The sequence below is a fragment of the Oncorhynchus kisutch genome, linkage group LG24 (genome assembly GCF_002021735.2).
Source record: "Oncorhynchus kisutch isolate 150728-3 linkage group LG24, Okis_V2, whole genome shotgun sequence".
Taxonomy (NCBI): domain Eukaryota; kingdom Metazoa; phylum Chordata; class Actinopteri; order Salmoniformes; family Salmonidae; genus Oncorhynchus; species Oncorhynchus kisutch.
In genome coordinates, this window is record NC_034197.2 from 13,008,498 (window position 1) to 13,030,539 (window position 22,042).

Below are 22,042 nucleotides of genomic sequence, written 5' to 3' on the forward strand. Positions count from 1 at the left end.
CCTTTTGAAGCTTCCAGTCTGTTATTCAAACTCAATCAGCATGGCAGTGTGATCTCCAGCCTAGTCCTCGTCAACACTCACACCTGTGTTAACTAGAGAATCACTGACATGTCAGCTGGTCCTTTTTGTGGCAGGGCTGAAATGCAGTGGAAATGTTTTTTGGGGGATTTAGTTAATTTGCATGGCAAAGAGGGACTGAAATTAATTGCAATTCATCTGATCACTCTTCATAACATTCTGGAGTATATGTAAATTGCCATCATACAAACTGAGGCAGCAGTTTGTCATTATTAATATTTGTCCTTCTCAAAACCTTTGGCCACGACCGTATATTCCCTCCAGCACAGCAGACGACAACATTCCCTCCGACACAGCAGACGACAACATTCCCTCCGACACAGCAGAAGACAGCATTCCCTCCGACACAGCAGACGACAACATTCCCTCCAACACAGCAGACGACAACATTCCCTCCAACACAGCAGACGACAACATTCCCTCCGACACAGCAGACGACAACATTCCCTCCAACACAGCAGACGACAACATTCCCTCCAACACAGCAGACGACAACATTCCCTCCAACACAGCAGACGACAACATTCCCTCCAACACAGCAGACGACAACATTCCCTCCAACACAGCAGACGACAGACCGAGTGAAGGCAACTGGGGGTAACCAGTGGATACATGTAGTTATGGTTAAGAGGCCTACAACTTTTCTTTACACTGGGAATTAGATCAAAATGTCAACTTTATAAAAACATTCTTTTATTTTCCAATTTCCATTCTTGAAATTTATGATGCTAGTAGAATTAACAGTAATTTTGGGATGTTAAAAATATAGAACATTTCTGAAAAGTAGAAATGAAAGTAAGGTAACACTTATGTGCTCAAATGTTTTTTTTTTTAAATGGCAAATTCCTCCAGTTAGATAAAACAAAAACAGTGATGTAATGTTATGCATAATGGCAATCGTAACATTCCTCTTGGTTCCTGATTTTAAGGGTAGACTATATGAATTCATCTACTTGTAGAGGTCTATAAACAAGAAATCACCCTGCTATGCATGCAGAGTGTACTTTTAAACAATGGATTGGGCTGTGTTTTAAATGCAGTTCTGCTGAAATGTATTGCCAAGCATTTGCGCAACATGTATATTTTTTAACTAGGCAACTCGGTTAAGAACAAATTTCTTATTTACAATGACTGCCTAGGAACAGTGGCTAAACTGCCTTGTTCAGGGGCAGAACGACAAGATTTCTTTTACCTTGTCAGCTCGGGGATTCGATCTAGCAAACTTTCGGTTACTGGTCCAACACTCTCATCACTAGGCTACCTGCGTATATGGGCAACTAGGCTAAAGACATGTTTCAGACACACTAAAAGAGACCCAAACAATACCTTAACCTCAGAATTCGTATGACATAAAATGAAAAACAAAAAGAAGCTACAAGTACTTTCTGTGTATGATCACTCCTTCCTATACAGAATGTCTGCATGGCAAGCTGGTGAAAATGATTTCTGTGTATGATCACTCCTTCCTATACAGAATGTCTGCATGGCAAGCTGGTGAAAATGATTTCTGTGTATGATCACTCCTTCCTATACAGAATGTCTGCATGGCAAGCTGGTGAAAATGATTTCTGTGTATGATCACTCCTTCCTATACAGAATGTCTGCATGGCAAGCTGGTGAAAATGATTTCTGTGTATGATCACTCCTTCCTATACAGAATGTCTGCATGGCAAGCTGGTGAAAATGATTTCTGTGTATGATCACTCCTTCCTATACAGAATGTCTGCATGGCAAGCTGGTGAAAATGATTTCTGTGTATGATCACTCCTTCCTATACAGAATGTCTGCATGGCAAGCTGGTGAAAATGATTTCTGTGTATGATCACTCCTTCCTATACAGAATGTCTGCATGGCAAGCTGGTGAAAATGATTTCTGTGTATGATCACTCCTTCCTATACAGAATGTCTGCATGGCAAGCTGGTGAAAATGATTTCTGTGTATGATCACTCCTTCCTATACAGAATGTCTGCATGGCAAGCTGGTGAAAATGATTTCTGTGGCTTAGAACAAAGCAAGTGTGAGTACACAAGAGTCACAAAAACATAAAACAGAAGCATATTATATAACATTGTTCAATATAATACTGTATGTATTAAGTGTCTAATTCGATACCATTACAAAAGGTATTGAAAATATCATAATACTGACTTATTTGAAAGGATTGGCACACCTGACCTCTTTATATACACACTACACTGTGACCCAGACATTATCAGTCTGGGGTGGTTTTCAGCAGTTGCCATGGTGACACGGTGTGGATCTTCTTTTTCTACCTCCTGTCAGACCATTGGCTGATCTGGGTTCAGCTTGCAGTAATGAAGGGGAGACTATTTCCTGCTTCGTCTCCTACAGATTGGCAGTGAGATTAAGCGCCAAAAGAGGACCCCTCTCCTCACCACTACTGGGGAGCCTTCACCTTGTCTACTCATTTTACAAAATTGAGAAAGAAAAAAAAATGTATAGCTGGCGCACACACGCAAAAAACATGCACGCAGACAGTCTTGCGCACACAAAATTGCTAGCTCAAATACACACCCATACACAAAAAAAACAAGCACAAACACACAAGCATGCACAAAGATGAACAAACAAGCTCAGAGCGCTCCTTTATTCCACTCAGAACTTTGTAAACAGATTTAAGGATGTTACTTTTTTTTTGCTATTTTTTTGCGATCAACTAAGGTCTAAGGACCAATTTGAATTGAACGTGAAGCTTTACTTCTATTTATGGTTAACGGACTTTTGGAAGGAAGCTTTAAACCTGATGACGTGCAGGCAGGGCACATGGCGTGGTTGATGAGACCCCAGCCGCCATCTTGGAGCCAGTGGTGATTAACAACGTAAAACCCTCCCCACCCAGTCCTGCCTCGGCCCAACCTCCAGGCCTGAATGACGAAAGCATCCAAGGGACAGGGATACAGCCCTCGGCCTCATTATTATCATCATCATCATCATTCACATTAGTATCAAGCCTTATCATCAATCTTATCTGTCTTTACCATGGAGTTGTATGTAGCAGAAGTGGGGGACATGGAGAGTCTGAAGGAGTGTTTATATTGGGGTTATGAGGGGCAGCTTTTGTCCTTGATGTCCACTGTAGGATGGGGGTCGCTGGAGTTCTGCCATGTTCTGAGGGGAAGGGTTGGTGTTGGAGGGATGGAGGGGTAAGTTTCATTCTTCTCCAGGGGTTCTAGTGGGGTCTTCACAGCTCTGTGTCTGCCAAGTTGGCGGTGGAGTGGCCGTTGGTGGGAGGGGGCTGGGTCTTGGCAGCCTCTTGGGAATCCCCGTTAGCGGGCTTCTCCCGGGTCTCAAGGGGGTTGAGAGGCGCCACAGACACCAGGGTGTTCCCCTGGTTCTCCTCATCCACTGGGTACGCATCCTCAGCCTGGGCAAACAAAAACACGATCAACATAACATCATACTGCTGGACTATTACAAACAAATGTGGATGGATATATTTAAGAATGTGCTACTGTATACAGTACACACCACCGATTTGGAATGTTAGAATCTAATAATCACTGGAGTCGATTGAAAGTATCAAAAAACCCTTAGAGGAGTTGAGCTGCAGTTGGGTTTGAGCTACAGTAGTGACTGAACTAAAGCAGTAACGTCCGCAATATGGCTCTACTCTCTGGGTTTCTCTCTAAGGCACATACCCGGTGAGGGTTTTTAGCATGTGACCTCAGTGGTCTTAGAAAAAAAACAGCTGTAGCTCTTTGGAAAGGAGATGAAACCGTTGCACGCACACACACAGCTGTATAGATCTCATTGTATAGGGTGTGTGCTGCTGGAACTCAGTGTTACTGTAAGTTCTCCCGAGTGGTGCATCGGTCTAAGACACTGCATCTTAGTGCTAAAGGAGTCACTACAGACACCCTGGTTCGAATCCAGGCTCTATCACAACCGGCCATGGTTGGGAGTGAGTCCCACAGAGCAGCAAACAATTGGCCCTGCATCGTCCAGGTTTGGCCGGTGTAGGCCGTCATTGTAAATGCTAATTTGTTCTTAACTGACTTGCCTAGATAAATCAAGGTTAAAAAAAAATGTAATGAAAAAATTAATAAAAGTTCCTCTGTGACAGTTTGCCAGAACTTTCCAAATGACAAGGCTGGCAACAATTCCTCTAAAATAAAGTGTTTTGATTCTTTTCCCATTTTGGTTTGTATGAGTGTTAGAAATATCATGAAACAGAAAAACCTGCCTGCAAAAATGTGTGTATTATATTTTTGGGGAATGTACAATTTTATTGAAAGCACCGAGCTTTGCATGTTGAATTAATGGAACACAGGTCAGTGAAAACATTGTTTGAAATCACACAATGCTAAAAAACTCCATTAAGCTGCACAGTGTACCATCTACATCAAGTCATTGACAATTTAACCCGGTGGAGCTTCAGCTAAGGGGATAGGGCACATCTGGCCCATGCTCAAGGTTAATCAGTGCTGCAATACAATACAGTACAACTAATGGGTACCACCCTAAGGTCATACACGAATGAGATCTAGGGTAGCCTACATATTGCAACTAGAATCTAGATGCATTGAAACAACGGTCAACCACAACAGTAAACAGGTGTATAGCCCTACGTGTACATACTGTACTACCTCAATCAGCCTGACTGACCGGTGTCTGTATATAGCCTTTTTAGTCTGTATATAGCCCCTCTACTGTATATAGCCTGTCTTTTTACTGTTGTTCTATTTCTTTACTTACCTATTGTTCACCTAACACCTTTTTTTGCATTAAGTAAGCATTTCACTGTAAGGTTCAATACACCTGTTGTAGTCGGCACACGTGACAACTTTGATTTGACTGTAAAGTAAATAGCCTAACAACGATGACTGACCAGCCTCATGCCCTTGGCGTTGTGTCTGCAGTGTTTCTTCAGACAGTAGCCTCCGATGAGGACAGCAGCCAGCAGCAGGCCACTGATGAGCAGAGACACCAACACGGTGGAAGAGTGTTTACCCCCCTGAGGAGCTGCCTTCACCACACCCAGCTACAGAGAAAGAAAAGAAATAGAGAGAACGAACAAACGAGAGAAAGAGAGAGAATGAACAAACGAGAAATAAATAAGAGAGACAGATGACTGGTTAATACTGAGTTATATAATCATAGTGACCCTACTGCAAATATGTTATATTTAACATTTCTCAGGCAATTAGACTTTCAAACATACAAAAAACACAGAACATCTAAATAGATGAAAAGGCTTTCATCAGTTGGCAGACATATTGGATTTCGCAAGTTGCCTTTCAAAGAGTGGTGGGTAGATGGACCAGAATTGGGCAAAATGGGCCACCAAAAGGTTAGCTAGCTAACTAAAAAAGATTGGCAGATGACGGATGCTGAAAGCAGTCAAAGAAGGAGACATTTACGACATAGACGGTAGATTTTTTGCTGGCTTGCAGAGACGTTAGCTTCGTACACAATCTTGTCATCAGCAGTGTATATGTAAAGCTAAACGAATTGTGAATTCAGTAAAGTGTAAATTATGAAGACATTGACAGTTTTCAAATTGGTGATCTTTATAGCCAGCGGCAATGAATTGGTGACCTTGCTAGCCAGTGGCAATGAATTGGTGATCTTGCTAGCCAGTGGCAATGAATTGGTGACCTTGCTAGCCAGTGGCAATGAATTTGTGACCTTGCTAGCCAGTGGCAATGAATTGGTGACCTTGCTAGCCAGTGGCAATGAATTGGTGACCTTGCTAGCCAGTGGCAATGAATTGGTGACCTTGCTAGCCAGTGGCAATGAATTGGTGACCTTGCTAGCCAGTGGCAATGAATTGGTGACCTTGCTAGCCAGTGGCAATGAATTGGTGACCTTGCTAACCAGTGGCAATGAATTGGTGACCTTGCTAACCAGTGGCAATGAATTGGTGACCTTGCTAACCAGTGGCAATGAATTGGTGACCTTGCTAACCAGTGGCAATGAATTGGTGACCTTGCTAGCCAGTGGCAATGAATTGGTGACCTTGCTAACCAGTGGCAATGAATTGGTGACCTTGCTAACCAGTGGCAATGAATTGGTGACCTTGCTAACCAGTGGCAATGAATTGGTGACCTTGCTAACCAGTGGCAATGAATTGGTGACCTTGCTAACCAGTGGCAATGAATTGGTGACCTTGCTAACCAGTGGCAATGAATTGGTGACCTTGCTAACCAGTGGCAATGAATTGGTGACCTTGCTAACCAGTGGCAATGCAGCAAATACATTCCAAAAATAAAAGACATGCAGCTAGCTACTCTGCTCATGAATCTAGGATTGCTTGCTAGCCAATGTGCTAACCTAGATCCCACCAGATCTCTTGCCAATTGAACTCCATTGCTGATTGTATTTTTTTTTTAACCCTTATTTTACCAGGTAAGTTGACTGAACACATTCTCATTCACAGCAACGAGCTGGGAAATAGTTACAGGGGAGAGAAGGGGGGATGAATGAGCCAATTGGAAACATGGCATGACAATAATGATAGCACCAACCGTCTTAACCTTAGCCTCACTCATTGGCATGACAATGAGTGGCAAGAAGTTGACATGATTAGTTCAGGCACATTTCAATATGGCTGTTCAAGTGATTAAAGTGAATGGGCTCAATAACTGTATCTAGGAGGGGACCAAGGTAGAGTTTGTAACCTAGACTGGGATACTCAGGACAAGACAACATCACAGGGAGATGGTGGGGAGGAGGGACTCTCGCCAGCGTTGTGATCACAGAGCTGTGTCAGTTGGTAGAGGCGTCATTGGGGTGAAGGGGACTCTGGGAAGCTGGGGGAGATGCCTCACCCTGGTGACGGGACTGTTCACTCCCGGGTTTTATATTAAATCAAAGTGATTTGTAAGTGGGGCCTTGTGTTTCCCTTCCCCGTTTGGTTCTTTATACTCGCTGTGTCTCTCCTATAAACAAATTGCTATCGAGGTTGCTATGAAACAACTAACTAAAGCCGTCATGGCACTCGTGTCACAGTACATTCAGAGTTGTGTAGAAAACATAGTATAACATGAATAAATACAGTATTGAACACTCCATCTCTAGTGCTAACAGGGATCATACCTGGTCCTTGATGTCTTGGCTGTTCAGGCTCTCTGACAAATCTTTGACTCCACCTGTTAGGGGAGAGACAAATGGCAGTTGTGAAAAAGGCACCTTTCAATTTCCAATAATCAAATAGTCTTATCATTCAAATATTCAAAGTAAAAATAAAAATAAATGAATCGAACACATTATAGTACGACAGACAATACAGGTAAATCTACCATTAGAGCGTGTCAGAACCAGTGTGTTAGAGTTCTCCTCCTGGAACAGTTTAAGGTTGCAGTCTCCTGTGCACCAGGCCGAATCCTCCATGATTCTCTTGGTCACTGACTATGGGAAAAACATTTCAGATTAACGATCATATCGTTTTGCTCATTATTTGAACTATAAAACATACAATTATTTATAATGTGTTAAAACCCCAACACTGATTTCTAATCTGTTTGTTCTCACAGACAGGCGGGGTTCCCTACAGTCGGTTGTCATGCCCTGTTGTACAGTGAGTATAAGGAACTTGGCTGCTCAGACTGTGTTGGTGGTGTCCTAAGCAGGGCATGTCAATCCTCATCTGGACATCACCACCCCAAACACACAATGACGCCAGTATTTGAGCCGTCTGCCGCTTTCCCACAAATGTACACTATGCTCTCTCTCGGCATTCTCTCCCTTTCTGTAGTGTTGATACTCTCAGGTGCTTCACAGTAGACTTGCAGCGTGTTAAAGGTTACTGTAGGTGTAACGTCTGCTTCCAACTCACACTCTCAAATACGTAGATCTCCTGAACGCAGCTCACTTTCCAACCCACCTTACAGCTCATACTCTCAAACACATAGATCCCCTGAACGCAGCTCACTTTCCAACCCACCTTACAGCTCACACTCTCAAACACATAGATCCCCTGAACGCAGCTCACTTTCCAACCCACCTTACAGCTCACACTCTCAAACACATAGATCCCCTGAACGCAGCTCACTTTCCAACCCACCTTACAGCTCACACTCTCAAACACATAGATCCCCTGAACGCAGCTCACTTTCCAACCCACCTTACAGCTCACACTCTCAAACACATAGATCCCCTGAACGCAGCTCACTCTCCAGATCCCAATCGCCTGAATTCTGATCACCTGTTCACACACCTGTATGTCATTATCACACACTATTTAGTTCAGTTCTTTGCACCCCGTCATTGTGAGGTATTGTTTGTTTTGTGACACACTTCTATTCGGAGCCCTGGGTTTCCTGTAATTTACACCCATGTATGATAGTTTTTGCCTGCCTCACTAACGATGCCTTTTGCCTGTATTTTAGCCTATCGGATTTCCTGTTATTGACCTCTTGCCTGATCTCCTGGATGACATGACTAGCCTTTTCCCTGCCTGTACTGTTGTCATTTTGGATCCCCTGTATATGACCTTCAGCCCAGCTACCTGCCTCCTACTGTGGTCCTTTACAATAAACACCTGCTGCGCCCTGCACTTGAAACTAGCTCTCTGTTTTCCATCGTGTTCATTACAGTAGGCTGTTATGTCCGTGCGTTCACCACGCCATATGCCTTTGCGTAATGGAAGAGACTCACTCACTCACCAGTGTCTTTTTAAAGCAGGATTCCGGATCTCTATGTTCATCACAGTGGGCCTCTCAAATAAAATGTTATTTGTCACATGTGCCAAATACAACGGGTGTAGACTTTACTGTGAAATGCCTGCTTACGAACCCTTCCCAACAAGGCAGTATAAAACATGTATACTAAAAATAGTAACACAAGGGTAATAAATATGTATAATAGTATTGAAATATGATTCCATATGTGTTATTTCATAGTTTTGATGTCTTCACTATTATTCTACAATGTAGAAAATAGTCAAAAATAAAGAAAAAACCTTCAATGAGTAGGTGTGTCCAAACTTTTGACTGGTACTGGATATGTATTTACTGAAGATGACCATATTAATGGACACTACTCTAGGTGTGACAGGACCAAAAATTGAATCACCTGACAAAGTAAATGCATTTTCTTGTCTATACATAGTAGTCATCAGCGTACATTACCACACTTGCTTTTTAAATTACAAATGGTAAATAATTTGTAAAAATGTAGCAGAAGGGGCCTAGACAGCTGTCTTGCGGAATCCCACAGCTTAGGTGTATACTGTATGAGAAACTTCCATTAATAGAAATCTGTGTTCTTCTGGATAGATAGCTTTCCATCCAGGATAGAGAAGTGGATGTGAATCCATAACACTTGAGTTTACCTGTCAATAGCACATGATCAATTACATCGAAAGAAACACTAACGTCTAACAACACTGTACCCACTAACTTCCTGTCATCCATACTCTTTAGCCAATCATCTGTCATTTGGGCTAAGGCTGTAGATGAACAAGGAAACAGCTTAGTAGAAGTTGAAGTCGGATTTGAAGTCGAAATCGAGGTTGGTAATCTGATGTCCAGAAGAAGTGCTTTGACATATGTAATAATAGTATGAACTTTCTGTACAAATAAAGTAAAGATAAAACACAAAAAAGTCACTCTTAAACCACGACTCCATGTCTGCATTTCTATTTCTAGGTCTGCGAGAGTGCTGTTTTCTATTGACATTTGAGTGAGACTAATGTCTCTGTTCTTTATAACAATTGTGTTATTATTAGGTGCTGCTATTTATAGGGAGTGTTGACTGGTTCTTCAGAAAAAGGGACTGCTTCTCATGGGAATTTACAGGGCACATTATTTTGAGACTACATTACATGACTTTTCTCATTGAGAGATTTTCCTCTTCTTTGGAATGGATCTCGTTTAATGGAAAGGGAAAGGGGAATACCTAGTCAGTTGCCAGCGACTCACGCTACACCCCTACTATTCTTCCACTGACCTTAGACCCCCCTAAAGCCCACAGAGGCGTCCAGGGAGGAGACATCAGTCCTCCTCATTTATCTCCTATGACGACAGACGGACGGATGATTTAGAACAGCTAAAGAATATCTGAGAAAACATCTGCCTTTATCAGGCCCCATATTTCCAACGAGCAGTTGGAGACGTATTAATCTTCCCGTGGCTAAGTGGAATGAAACAGAGACTTGCTCCCGGGCCAAGGTGCTTGGAGCCAGATAAGGGCCAGGGTATAAAGGAATGTGGCACCAGGATTGAGGGGTAAGGGGCCACAACTTTTTCCTCCTGTCTGTCTATCTCTGTCTGTATGTCGGTCTCTCTCGCTGGTTGATACAGGCTGATATCTCTGTTAGTGTTGTGGTTGGGAAAAGAGTACAGCACAGTATACACTGGTAGAGGACGGGGGAGGGTAACTGTACCAGAGATACCCTTGTTAATGGCTTAGACTATACTGTACTGTAACAGATGAGACCTGGTCGGGTGGTACACCACAGAGGCTCATAGGGCATGTGAAAAGCCCATAAGGATGTATTTCATAACAACAGTTAAACATGTCGATACTCACACAGCTAGTTTCTGAAGAAAGCTCCACCTTGACTGTGTCCTTGTCCTTCACTGCCTCCTTGTCCACACACTCAACAGTGGGCTGCAGAGACAGAGACGGCATAAAGCTTTCAACTCAGTAATTGACATCAGTTTTGTAAACGTATCTCTCCATTCACTAATCATCTGCTACATTCCCTCAAATCAAATCAAATGTGATTGGTCACAGGTGTTTAGCAGATGTTATTGGGTGTAGCGAAGTGCTTTGTGTTTCTAGCTGCGACAGTGCAGTCATATCTAACAAGTAATATCTAACAATTTCACAACATTCAGCCAATGCACACAATGGAATGAAATTAAGAATATATAAATATATGGTATATCTGAGCAACGTCAGAGTGGCATAGACTAAGATACAGTAGAATAGTATAGAATACTGTAATATACAGTACATATGAGATGAGTAATGCAAGATACGTAAACATTATTAAAGAGACTAGTGTTCCATTTATTAAAGTGGCCAGTGATTTCAAGTCTATGTATATTGGCAGCAGCCCCTTTTACATTGAATTATGATACAGGGAATTTGAAAGAAATGTACTGTCTTGAGCCTTCTTTTAGCACGTTAATATGATACATATGCATTGTAGGCATTCCCCACCATGATGTAGTTGGGTATTACTCACAAGAACAAAAACAGGGGCCTGATGCACAGCAGGTGCGCCCGGGTCATCAGTAGCTTCAGTGCCCTGTGTGTCGACACCAGGTCCAGCTGTGGTGCCAGAGGTGTCACCTGTGGCTAAGAGGTCATGATCTGGCACCATGGAGGTGAAGGCAGTGTCCTGGTCTGGTACTGGAGTGAAGGTAGTGTCCTGGTCTGGTACTGGAGTACTGGTCCCAGAAGTGTTGTCAGCTGTGGAGTTAGCGACAGTGGTGGCCTTGTCGTCAACAGGGGTTTGGGGTTCGATGGTGGCATCAGTACCTGTTTTTTAAAAACATTTTCTTTATTGAAAACATACAGTTCTGAATATCCAGTCCCCTTGACCACCCTCCGGAATCCTCACAATCCCACCCACATGCCCCATCACAACCCTAGTTTTTGACCAGTCCTAACCCAGTCACCTGATGGAAGACAATGGAAGGGAAGAAGAAAACAAACAAACATGCAACAGGTACTGGTAGAGACCAACATACTGGACAGGTGGACAGGACAACGTATAATAACCAACAGTTGTGAAAGGGAGGTGACCAAACGAATGGTCAAGTGGATTGAAGTTCATTTGGGAGGAAGACAGTTATTGGGGACGAGTTGTGTTCGGTTTTAGCGACATCTTTCTTTATCAACACAATTCGTATCTAGTTCGATGTTCTTTAAATAGAGAGAAGGAAATGAAGAACAAAAAGTAAGAGGACTATCAGATAAAATAATAATAAACATCAATACCTTGAGTGTCGTCTGCGTGGGCTGCGACTCCTAAACCGGCAGAGCAGTTTGATCGTTAGAACTCTGAGCACTAGTAGCTCTGCTGAGGTTATAAATGTCATTAAATGCATTACGAATGGGTTGCATGTAATTCACTTATAGATGATTGACCATTGGTTAATGGAAAGGTATTATACTCATTACTCTACCCTATAGTCATTATCCAGAGCTATACAAAGTCTCTACTTCTATCAATATTATGTTTCATTTCATTTTAATAGGCGCAGTAAAAGCCCATCTTAAAATCATGATTCTTTGTCATCTCCTTGGATCCTCCATAGCATATAGGCCTAACTATTGACTTCAAAGGTTTGATGTGGACTTTGGTCAGGGATCTTACCTGTTGCATCTGTGGGTGCAGCACCCAGGGCGTCTGTGGGTGCAGCCCCCGGGGTGTATGTGGGTGCAGCACCCGGGGTGTCTGTGGGTGCAGCACCTGGGGCGTCTGTGTGTGCAGCACCTGGGGCGTCTGTGGGTGCAGCGCCCGGGGAATCTTTGGCATCGGATGTATAAGGTGTATCAATGGAATCTTGACAGTGAACTTCATCTGGGCGAGAGAAACCAACATGAATCAACATATAGACCTGATACCATTGATAAGATACACTATATGACCAAAAGTATGTGGACACCTGCTTGTTGAACATCTCATTCCAATATCATGGGCATTAATATGGAGCTGGTCCCCTCTTTGCTGCTACAACAGCCTCCAGTCTTCTGGGAAGGCTTTCCACTAGATGTTGGAACATTGCTGTGGGGACTTGCTTCCGACCAGCCAAAAGAGCATTAGTGAGGTCGGGCACTGATGTTGGGCAATTAGGCATGGCTTGCAGTCAGCATTCCAATTAATAACGCAGGTGTTTGATGGGGTTGAGGTCAGGGCTCTGTACAGGCCAGTTAAGTTCTTCCACACCGATCTCGACAAACCAGTTCTGTATGGACCTTGCTTTGTGCCTGGGGACATTGTCATGCTGAAACAGGAAAGGGCATTTCCCAAAATGGTGCCACAAAGTTAGAAGCACAGGATCATCTAGAATGTCATTGTATGCTGTAGCGTTAAGGTTTCCCTTCATTGGAATAACAGCCCCAGGCCATTATTCCTCCTCCACCAAACTTTAAAGATGGCACTATGCATTGGGGCAGGTAGTGTGATTCATCACTCCAGAGAACGCTTTTCCACTGCTCCAGAGTCCAGAGGATAGACTATTTCTACGCGCAACGCGCTTCAGCAGTCGGGGGTGACGTTTTGTGAGCTTGAGTGGCCTACCACCTTGCGGCTGAGCCTTTGTTGCTCCTAGATGTTTCCACATCACAATAACAGCACTTACAGTTTTCCCGGGGCAGCTCTAGCAGGGCAGAAATTTAATGAACTGACTTGTTGGAAAGGTGGCATCCTATGACAGTGCCATGTTGAAAGTCACAGAGCTCTTCAGTAAGGCCATTATACTGCCAAAGTTTGCCTATGGAGATTGCATGGATGTGTGCTTGATTTTATACATCTGTCAGCAATGGATGTGGCTGAAATAGTCAAATCCACTCATTTGAAAGGGTGTCCACATACTGTTGTGTATATAGTGTATGTAGCCTTGATCCAAGGCCTTTGTATACCTCACAGAAGGGAGAGCTCAAACACTTCTTTATTTAGTGTTACTTTCCTTTCAGAAAGTAGCTCGGCACTCTCAAAGAAATTGTCTGTGGTAACTTAGGTGTAGGTCTACGTGTCACCACCTAATGCTAACACAGCTATACACCCCAGATTCAGATGGCTAATTTGTGGGTTGACTTTTTTAGCACGTGGGTGGTGTGTTTGTGTGAATGTGGTCCGGGGGTGGAAGGCAGATTTAACCCAGCCTGGCCCCCCGTGATTGCCACCCTGTGCCTCAGCCCACTGACCACCCCAACAGTGGACTGATTTCGGCTGTTTGCTCAGTAACCCTAGGTAGTTAATGGTCAAAGTGTGTGGTACTAGCCTCTACAGACTGCACAAATAAACCCTACCTTCTAAACTCAGGACCCCTGACTCTACACCGACCATCAGGGGAAAAAAATCACATTTATAAAATAAGATTAGTTAGCTGTTGCAGGCAAGCCTGGATGTTGGTAAAGTCAAGTGAAACTGTATAATTTTGTTTACCCATGTGAGTTTATATGAGGTCAATTTATTTAGGCCTATTTTATCAGGTTTTGTTATTGTTGGAGTCTACGGTTGCTATAGGCTTATTGGTTCTACACTTGCTATTGGGGCCAGAGTGGACATTTACAAGATAACTGACAAATGTTGCTTTAAGCCTACCCTAGAATGCTGATACATAACGAGCAAGTACATTTTGAAAATCATTTGATATGATTTATCTGTCCAAATGTTGAGCAATTTCAGCATTGTTCCTATGGGCAGATGAGCTAGCTTCTTAGAGATAGGGGGCAGTATTTTCACATCCGGATGAAAAACATTCCCAAAGTAAACCGCCTGTTATTCAGGCCCAGAAGCTAGGATATGCATATAATAAGTAGATTTGGATAGAAAACACTCTAAAGTTTCTGCAACTGCTAAAATAATGTCTGTGAGTATAACAGAACTGATTTGGCAGGCGAAACCCTGAGGGCAAACCATCCAGGGGGGGAAAAAACTGACATAGTATTTCCCATTTTTTTTCTATTGAAAGCTCTATTTAATAGGAACCTGGTTGCAGTTCCTATGGCTTCCACTAGATGTCACCAGTCTTTAGGAATTGGTTTATGTTTTTCTTTTGAGAAAGGAAGAAATACTGCTGTTCTTTGTGAGTGTCAAGCCAAGTGGACTCTGTTTGGTGCGTGTGAACTGGAACGCGCTTCAAGTTATTTTTTATCCGGTATTGAACACAGTATATCCCATCTTAAATTGTATCGATTATTTACATTTTAGGATTAGGATTGGATTAGGAGCGTTGTTTGAAATGTTTGGACCAAGTTTACAGGTAACTTATTAGATACTTTGTAGTCATGTTGTGCGAGTTGGAACCGGTGTATTTCTGAATTAAATGTGCCAAATAAATAGACATTTTGGGGATATAAAGAAGGACATTATCAAACATAAGGACTATTTGTGATGTTTCTGGGACATTTTGGAGTGCCAACAGAAGAAGATCTTCAAAGGTAAGGCATTTATTATATCGTTATTTCTGACTTTTGTGTCACCACCTGCCTGGTTGAAAATTATTTTCATGTATTTGTGTGCGGGGCATTGTCCTCAGATAATCGCATGGTCTGCTTTCGCCGTAAAGCCTTTTTGAAATCTGACACTGCGGCTGGATCAACAAGAAATTAAGCTTTATTTTGATCTATTACACTTATATTTTCAGTTATCTTGAATGTGGATATTTCTGTAGTTTGAATTTGGCACTCTGCAGTTTCACTGGTTGTTGTCAAATTGACCCCACTAAAGAGATTGGCGTGCGGAGGGATCACTAACAGGCTAGTGTGTGAGCTGGTATTCTAGAGTACAAACTCATCGTCACCCAGGCTCCAGAATGCAGGCTAACGCTCCATCTGAAAGGACTGGCCATGCTCTACAACCGTCAATACCACTCAGCTGGGATATCTAGTTACACTTACAAAGGCACACGTATTCTTCTACCCTAACACAGCGGAGGCCTTGTGCTTGTCTCCGTGTGTACAAGTTGTTAAAAGCAGGTTTACTGAGATATGGTACAGTACATGAAGATAACCACTGTTTTCTGGGCACTGGCTCAAAGAGGTAAACTTAGCATATGTCACGTACATTTCTCTGGCCACAACCCTTTAAAGTTAGCAAAACACTGTTTTGTAAAACACACATAAAATCAAATAAATAAAAACATCTGTGTATGGCTAACCGGCACTAACTTTACACTGCAAGTTAACAGTTTAAACACTTCCTGATGTGGGTGGAAACAAGTGTGGTTTGTAAAGCCCTATCTATAACTGGAACAGTTATCTACCCAACGCTGCGGCCTAATCAGAGCTTATCAGCACCCGACAACATATTATTTATCTTAATAACATCCTTTTTCTTCTATTGCGATGATGAATTTAAGAATTGAACATACTGCCAACCACAGATGAGGATGTTAGCCAACCTCTTTGCAAGGTTTAGAAAGTTAGCTAGTTCTAGTTAGCTAGCATCGTCAACAAGTTTAAAGCATTACCTCAATATTTTCCTTGGCTAATAGTTGCCAAGTAGCCACAGTGATAGCGTGTATACAGAACTGCACACTAAGCCCTGTAAAATGTGCTACAATTCAATCTTGACATTGTGCAGAGCAGGGTATACATTTTAATTGGCTTAGCTGGGAATGAACTCAATGTTTAAAAAGGCTCAGTGCAGTCAAAAATGTGAATATCCTGTGTTTTATATACACTTATACACACTATGAGGTTGGAATAATACCGTAAAATTGACAATGCCCTTTTAGTGTAAGAGCTGTTTGAAAAGACTGCTTGAAATTTCAGCCTGTTTTGGTGGGATGGAGTTTTGGTTTAATTAACTGTAGTCAATGAACAGCATTCTCACATAGGTGTTCTTCTTGCCCAGATGTGTTAGGGCCGTGTGAATAGCGATGGAAATGGATCTCCCGGGGTTCTGTTGGAGTGGGAGGCAAATTGGAGTGGATCCAGTGTGCCTGGCATGCTGGCCTTGATATGGGCCATGACCAGCCTCTCAAGGCACTTCATGATGACCGGAGTGAGTGGGACGGGACGATAGTCATTTGGACATGTCACCTTGGTCTTCTTGGGCACTGGGACGATGGTGGTCTCCTTGAAGCAAGTGGGGACAGCAAGGGCAGGTTGAAACGTTCTGAGAAGACGCCCATCAGCTGGTCAGAGCACACGCAAGGGGCCATCTGGGCTGGTGGCTTTGTGAGTATTTATTATTTTGAGAGTTTTCCTCAAGTCAACCTCGGAGATCGAAAACACCTGGTCGTCCGGAGCGTTCCTGGATGGCTCAGTATCGTCTGCCTCGAAGCGAGCATGGAATGTGTTAAGCACGTCTGGGAGCGAGGCTTCAGTGGTCACTGCACAGCTGAGGTCTGATTGAGAAATCTTACCTACTCCACAGCCAAGCCCTTCCGTTAGCCCCACATTCCACTACCGTGTCAGACCACCACATGAGCTTGCTCTCAGCCCACACACACACACAGGTGTGCAAAAAAAATCACACTCCACATAAACACACACCTTTTCTTCTTTCCTGTATGAGTATGTTTTGTTTTGGAGGTCTTGGAGCATTGAGCCTGAAAACCAGTGAAAGTCAAACCATTGACCTAGTGTGAGGCGGTGGCCACAATCTCTTCAATACACTCAGCCATCCACAGCCAATGCTACCCTGTCTGTTTTTAGCATGTATCACAGTGCGGTGATGAGGCATGGCCGCCATAGGCCACTAAATCATGGGTTGCAGTGTGGCCGTGACAGGGGCCTGGTCCCTGTGGTCTGCCTCTACAGCGTGGCTGTGGCCTGACCCATCAACCCCAATTACACTGTTGGCCCATGATACAGTAGTTAGTAGTAAGGTTCTATGGCCAAATAAGAGGAGAGGACAGCCATGGGTCTGCCTGACAGACTGCAAAGACATGTCTGTAGATATTTCTGATGGGTTGATCTATGATGAGGAGGTTGACTCCATGGTTATATTGTCTTAGGGGAGCGGTGTATGTCACTGGATGAGGTCACTGACTTGACATACTTGATATATGTACAACGTGACTGTCTATAGTATCTACATATCCATAAATACGTGTGTACTATCCCCGAAAGTGTGTTTTCTTTATATTGAGAGGTCAAGGGAGGTCACAAGGAATAAATTGTATTTATAAATCGCAGGTCATTTTAACGATGAGCCACCACCACTATCACTATGAACGCACACACCCAAATGTGCAGACCTAAAAACTTATGGTACATTCATAAGCCCCACAAACACATAATGGGTTCTCCTCCCATGTAGCTCCCCTGTTGGAGCTGATACAACACTCACTGAAAAACAGTGAGAGTTGTTCTCTTTATTGGCCCTGTTGCCATAGCAAACAAGGTTACCATAGCAGATGTTAGAAGCCCCATGGGCTCTGCTCCTGGCCTGGAGAGAGACCAAGTCCTCCCATCGCTGCTCGGGGTAAACCAACCATGGAGGAGTGGAGGGAGAGGATTATGAGCGGGAGGGAAGATGTCTCTTATCATTAATTTATGTGTGTTGATGTCTGTATGAAAGCCAGATCCCACAGTTGTTTTTGCTTCCCAACCAGCCAGGCAACCTCCATTTGGCCCTTCTAGCTAAATCTGAGATATATGGGCCCTCTATACCTCCCCTTTACACTAATCCTGACACACATATGCTGAGCGATTGAGTTTGGGGGATTGTGTCTGGACTATTTTATTTTATTTAACCATGTAGGCCAGTTGAGAACAAGTTCTCATTTACAACTTCGACCTGCCCGAGATAAAGCAAAGCAGTGCGACAGAAACAACACAGAGTTACACATAGGATAAACAAACATACAGTGTGTGCAAATGAAGTAAGAAGGTAAGGCAATAAATTGTCCAATAGTGAAATAGTGGCGAAATAATTACAATTGAGCAATTTACACTGGAGTGATATATGTGCAGATGAGGATGTGCAAGTAAAAATACTGGTGTGCAATAGAGCAGAATAACAAAAACAAATATGGGGATGAGGTAGGTAGCTGGTTGGTTGGATGGGCTATTTACAGATGGGCTGTGTACAGCTGCAGTGATCGGTAAGCTGCTCTTCAAGCTGACGCTTGAAGTTAGTGAGGGAGATAAAAGTCTCCAACTTCAGTGATTTTTTGCAATTCGTTCCAGTCATTGGCAGCAGATAACTGGAAGGAAAGGTCGCCAAAGGAGGTGCTACGGGTGGGAGTTGCTATGGTGACCAGTGAGCTGAGATAAGGCGGAGCTTTACCTAGCAAAGACTTATAGATGACCTGGAGCCAGTGGGTTTGGCGTTGAATATTTAGCGAGGACCAGCCAATGAGAGCACACAGGTCGCAGTGCTGGGTAGTATATGGGGCTTTGGTGACAAAACAGATGGCACTGTGATAGACTGCATCCAATTTGATGAGTAGAGTGTTGGAGGCTATTTTGTAAATGACATCGTCGAAGTCAAGGATCGGTAGGATGGTCAGTTTTACGAGGGTATGCTTGGCAGCATGAGTGAAGGAGGCTTTGTTGCAAACTAGGAAGCCGATACTAGGTTTAACTTTGGATTGGAGATGCTTAATGTGCGTCTTGAAGGAGAGTTTACAGTCTAACCAGACACCTAGGTATTTATAGTTGACCACATATTCTAGGTCAGAACCGTCCAGAGTAGCGATTTCCTGTTCGGGTGGGTGGGTGTGGGCAGCGATCGGTTGAAGGGCATGCAATTTGTTTTACTAGCATTTAAGAGCAGTTGGAGGCCACGGAAGGAGTGTTGTATGGCGTTGAAGCTTGTTTGGAGGTTTGTTTACACAGTGTCCAAAGAAGGACCAGATGTATACAGAATGGTGTCGTCTGCGTAGAGGTGGATCAAAGAATCACCCTCAGCAAGAGCGACATCATTGATATATACAGAGAAAAGAGTTGGCCTGAGAATTGAACCCTGTGGCACCCCCATAGAGAATGCCAGAGGTTCGGACAACAGGGCCTCAGAGTTCAGTGTGTCAAATCGATCTGAGAAGTAGTTGGTGAACCAGGCGAGGCAGTCATTAGAGAAACCAAGGCTGTTGAGTCTGCCGATAAGATTAACAGAGTCGAAAGCCTTGGCCAGGTCGATGAAGACGGCTGCACAGTACTGTCTTTTATCGATTGGCGGTTATGATAACGTTTAGGACCTTGAGCACGTGATCAGCTCGGAAACCAGATTGCATAGTGGAGAAGGTACAGTGGGATTAGAAATGGTCAGAGATCCCTTTGTTCACTTGGCTTTCGAATACTTTAGAAAGGCAGTGCAGGATGAATATAGGTCTGTAACAGTCTGGGTCAAGCGTGTCTCCCCCTTTGAAGAGGGGATGACCGTGGCAGCTTTCCAATCTTTACGAATCTCAGACGATACGAAAGAGAGGTTGAACAGACTACTAATAGGGGTTGCAACAATGATGGTGGATAATTGTAGGAAGAAAGGGTCCAGATTTTCTAGCCCAACTGATTTGTAGGGATCCAGATTTTGCCTCTCTTTCAGAACATCAGCTGTCTGGATTTGGGTGAAGGAGAAGCAGGGGGGCTTGGGCCAGTTGTTGCGGGGTGTGCAGAGCTGTTGGCCGGGGTTGGGGTAGCCAGGTGGAAAGCATGGCCAGCCGTAGAGAAATGCTTATTGAAATTCTCGATTATCATGGATTTATCAGTGGTGACAGTGTTTCCTAGTCTCAGTGCAGTGGGCAGCTGGGAGGAGGTGCTCATATTCTCCATAGTCTTTACAGTGTCCCAACACTTTTTGGAATTACTGCTGCAGGATGTAAATTCCTGTTTGAAAAAGATAGCCTTTGCTTTCCTAACTGACTGTGTGTATTGCTTCCTGGCTTCCCTGAAAAGTTGCATATCGAGGGGACTAGAGAGAGTTATACACATTAATCTATTCGCCCATAATAGTTGATGGCTGCTGTTTTTACGGTTCAATTCATTGCACATATACACAGCGGTACACAGACAATGAAACCAAAAGATCCGACAATCCAAGCGGATATAGTTGTTGAATTTGAGGACTCTTACAGTGAGAGTTTGAGATGTGACTGTGGGTGTGTCTGTGTTTGTGCAGAGAGGAGTCCAGTGTGTGTGTGTGTGTGTGTATATGTGTCACCAGCTCCTCTCATACAGGGTCCAGGCCCTATCCAGCTGTGTGGAGAGTGTTTCCGGGCCCCTCACTCTGATGTCATCGTGGCACCAACGGAACAGATTGTGCTCCTGAGCAGCTCGGGTCTCCAAAACGAAATGCATAACATTTGGTTGCCAGATTTGCAAGAGCGCAGAGGGGAAAGATTGCAAGAGGATAATTTGTTTGTTCCGCACTGCTAGTGCACATGGCAGAGCAGTGTAGTGAGTCTGTGGGTCAGGAACAGGGCAGCCAGTATACCTAACCCACTTGGAAAACACACACACAGGGAGTGTTACAGGACCCATGCCAGGTGAGATGATGACAGCTCGGGGTAAAAACTGTTTGATCACAGCAGGACCAACGGTGGTCGATGGTCCCGTCACATCAACACCTTGGTGAAGAAGGAACAACAGTGCCTCAACCTCAGGCGGCTGAAGAAGTGAAATGTCCACAGATTCACCGTTGAGAGCTGGCTGCATCAACACCTGGTACGACGACTGCACAGTCCTGAACCGCAAGGCTCTTCAGAGGGTGGTACGGTCAGCCCGGCACGCAATCGGGGCACGCTGCCTGCCCTCCAGGATATTTACAGTACTCAGTGTCGAAGGAAGGCCAAGAAAGTCATTAAGGACCTCAGGCACCCGGGCCACGGACTGCTCACTCTGCTACAGTCTAGCAGACGGTACAAGTGCATCAGAGCTGTTACCAAGAGGCTTGGAAACAGCTTCTATCGATAGGCCATCAGACTGTTGAACAGAAATCACAAGCTGTCTACCGGGCCGGTACTCTGTCCTGTACCTTAGACTTTTTTGCATACATAGTAACAAACACTCAGTCACACAAAACACACACAAGCTACACACACATACTCCTGAACTTTCTCTCTCTCTCTCTCTCTCTCTTCTCTCTCTCTCTCTCTCACACACACACACACAACGCTGATGTCCCGTGTACAGTATATGAAGACATTAAAACACTGGACCATTCATTTTATACTTTTTTCACACTGTTTATTCATCTACTGGATTCTTGACATATCTCACTGAAATATATACTGCTGTACATACACTGAGTGAACAAAACATTAGGAACACCTTCCTAAAAACTCATTCTTTAACCTGTCTCCTCCCCTTCATCTACACGGATTAAAGTGGATTTAACAGTTGGCATCAATGAGGGTTCATAGC

The 22,042-nt window shown here is 43.7% G+C and overlaps 1 protein-coding gene across 2 annotated transcripts in view; it reads right to left on the reverse strand.

Annotated features, from left to right (window-relative positions):
- Positions 1-749: 749 nt before the first annotated feature.
- The window catches only part of cd34 (CD34 molecule), a 34,318-nt gene continuing 13,025 nt past the window's right edge, over positions 750-22,042 (reverse strand). Inside the window, exons 2-9 of one of the 2 annotated variants that reach the window (XM_020459419.2) lie at positions 12,375-12,581; positions 11,996-12,025; positions 11,238-11,533; positions 10,574-10,654; positions 7,342-7,450; positions 7,139-7,191; positions 4,929-5,081; positions 750-3,464 (exon numbers count right to left, since the gene is read on the reverse strand). In XM_020459419.2, coding sequence (XP_020315008.1) covers positions 3,282-3,464; positions 4,929-5,081; positions 7,139-7,191; positions 7,342-7,450; positions 10,574-10,654; positions 11,238-11,533; positions 11,996-12,025; positions 12,375-12,581 — 1,112 coding nt within the window. In that variant the 3' untranslated portion in view covers positions 750-3,281. The remainder of the gene's footprint in view (positions 3,465-4,928; positions 5,082-7,138; positions 7,192-7,341; positions 7,451-10,573; positions 10,655-11,237; positions 11,534-11,995; positions 12,026-12,374; positions 12,582-22,042) is intronic. The other variant, XM_020459420.2, reaches the window with a different exon arrangement.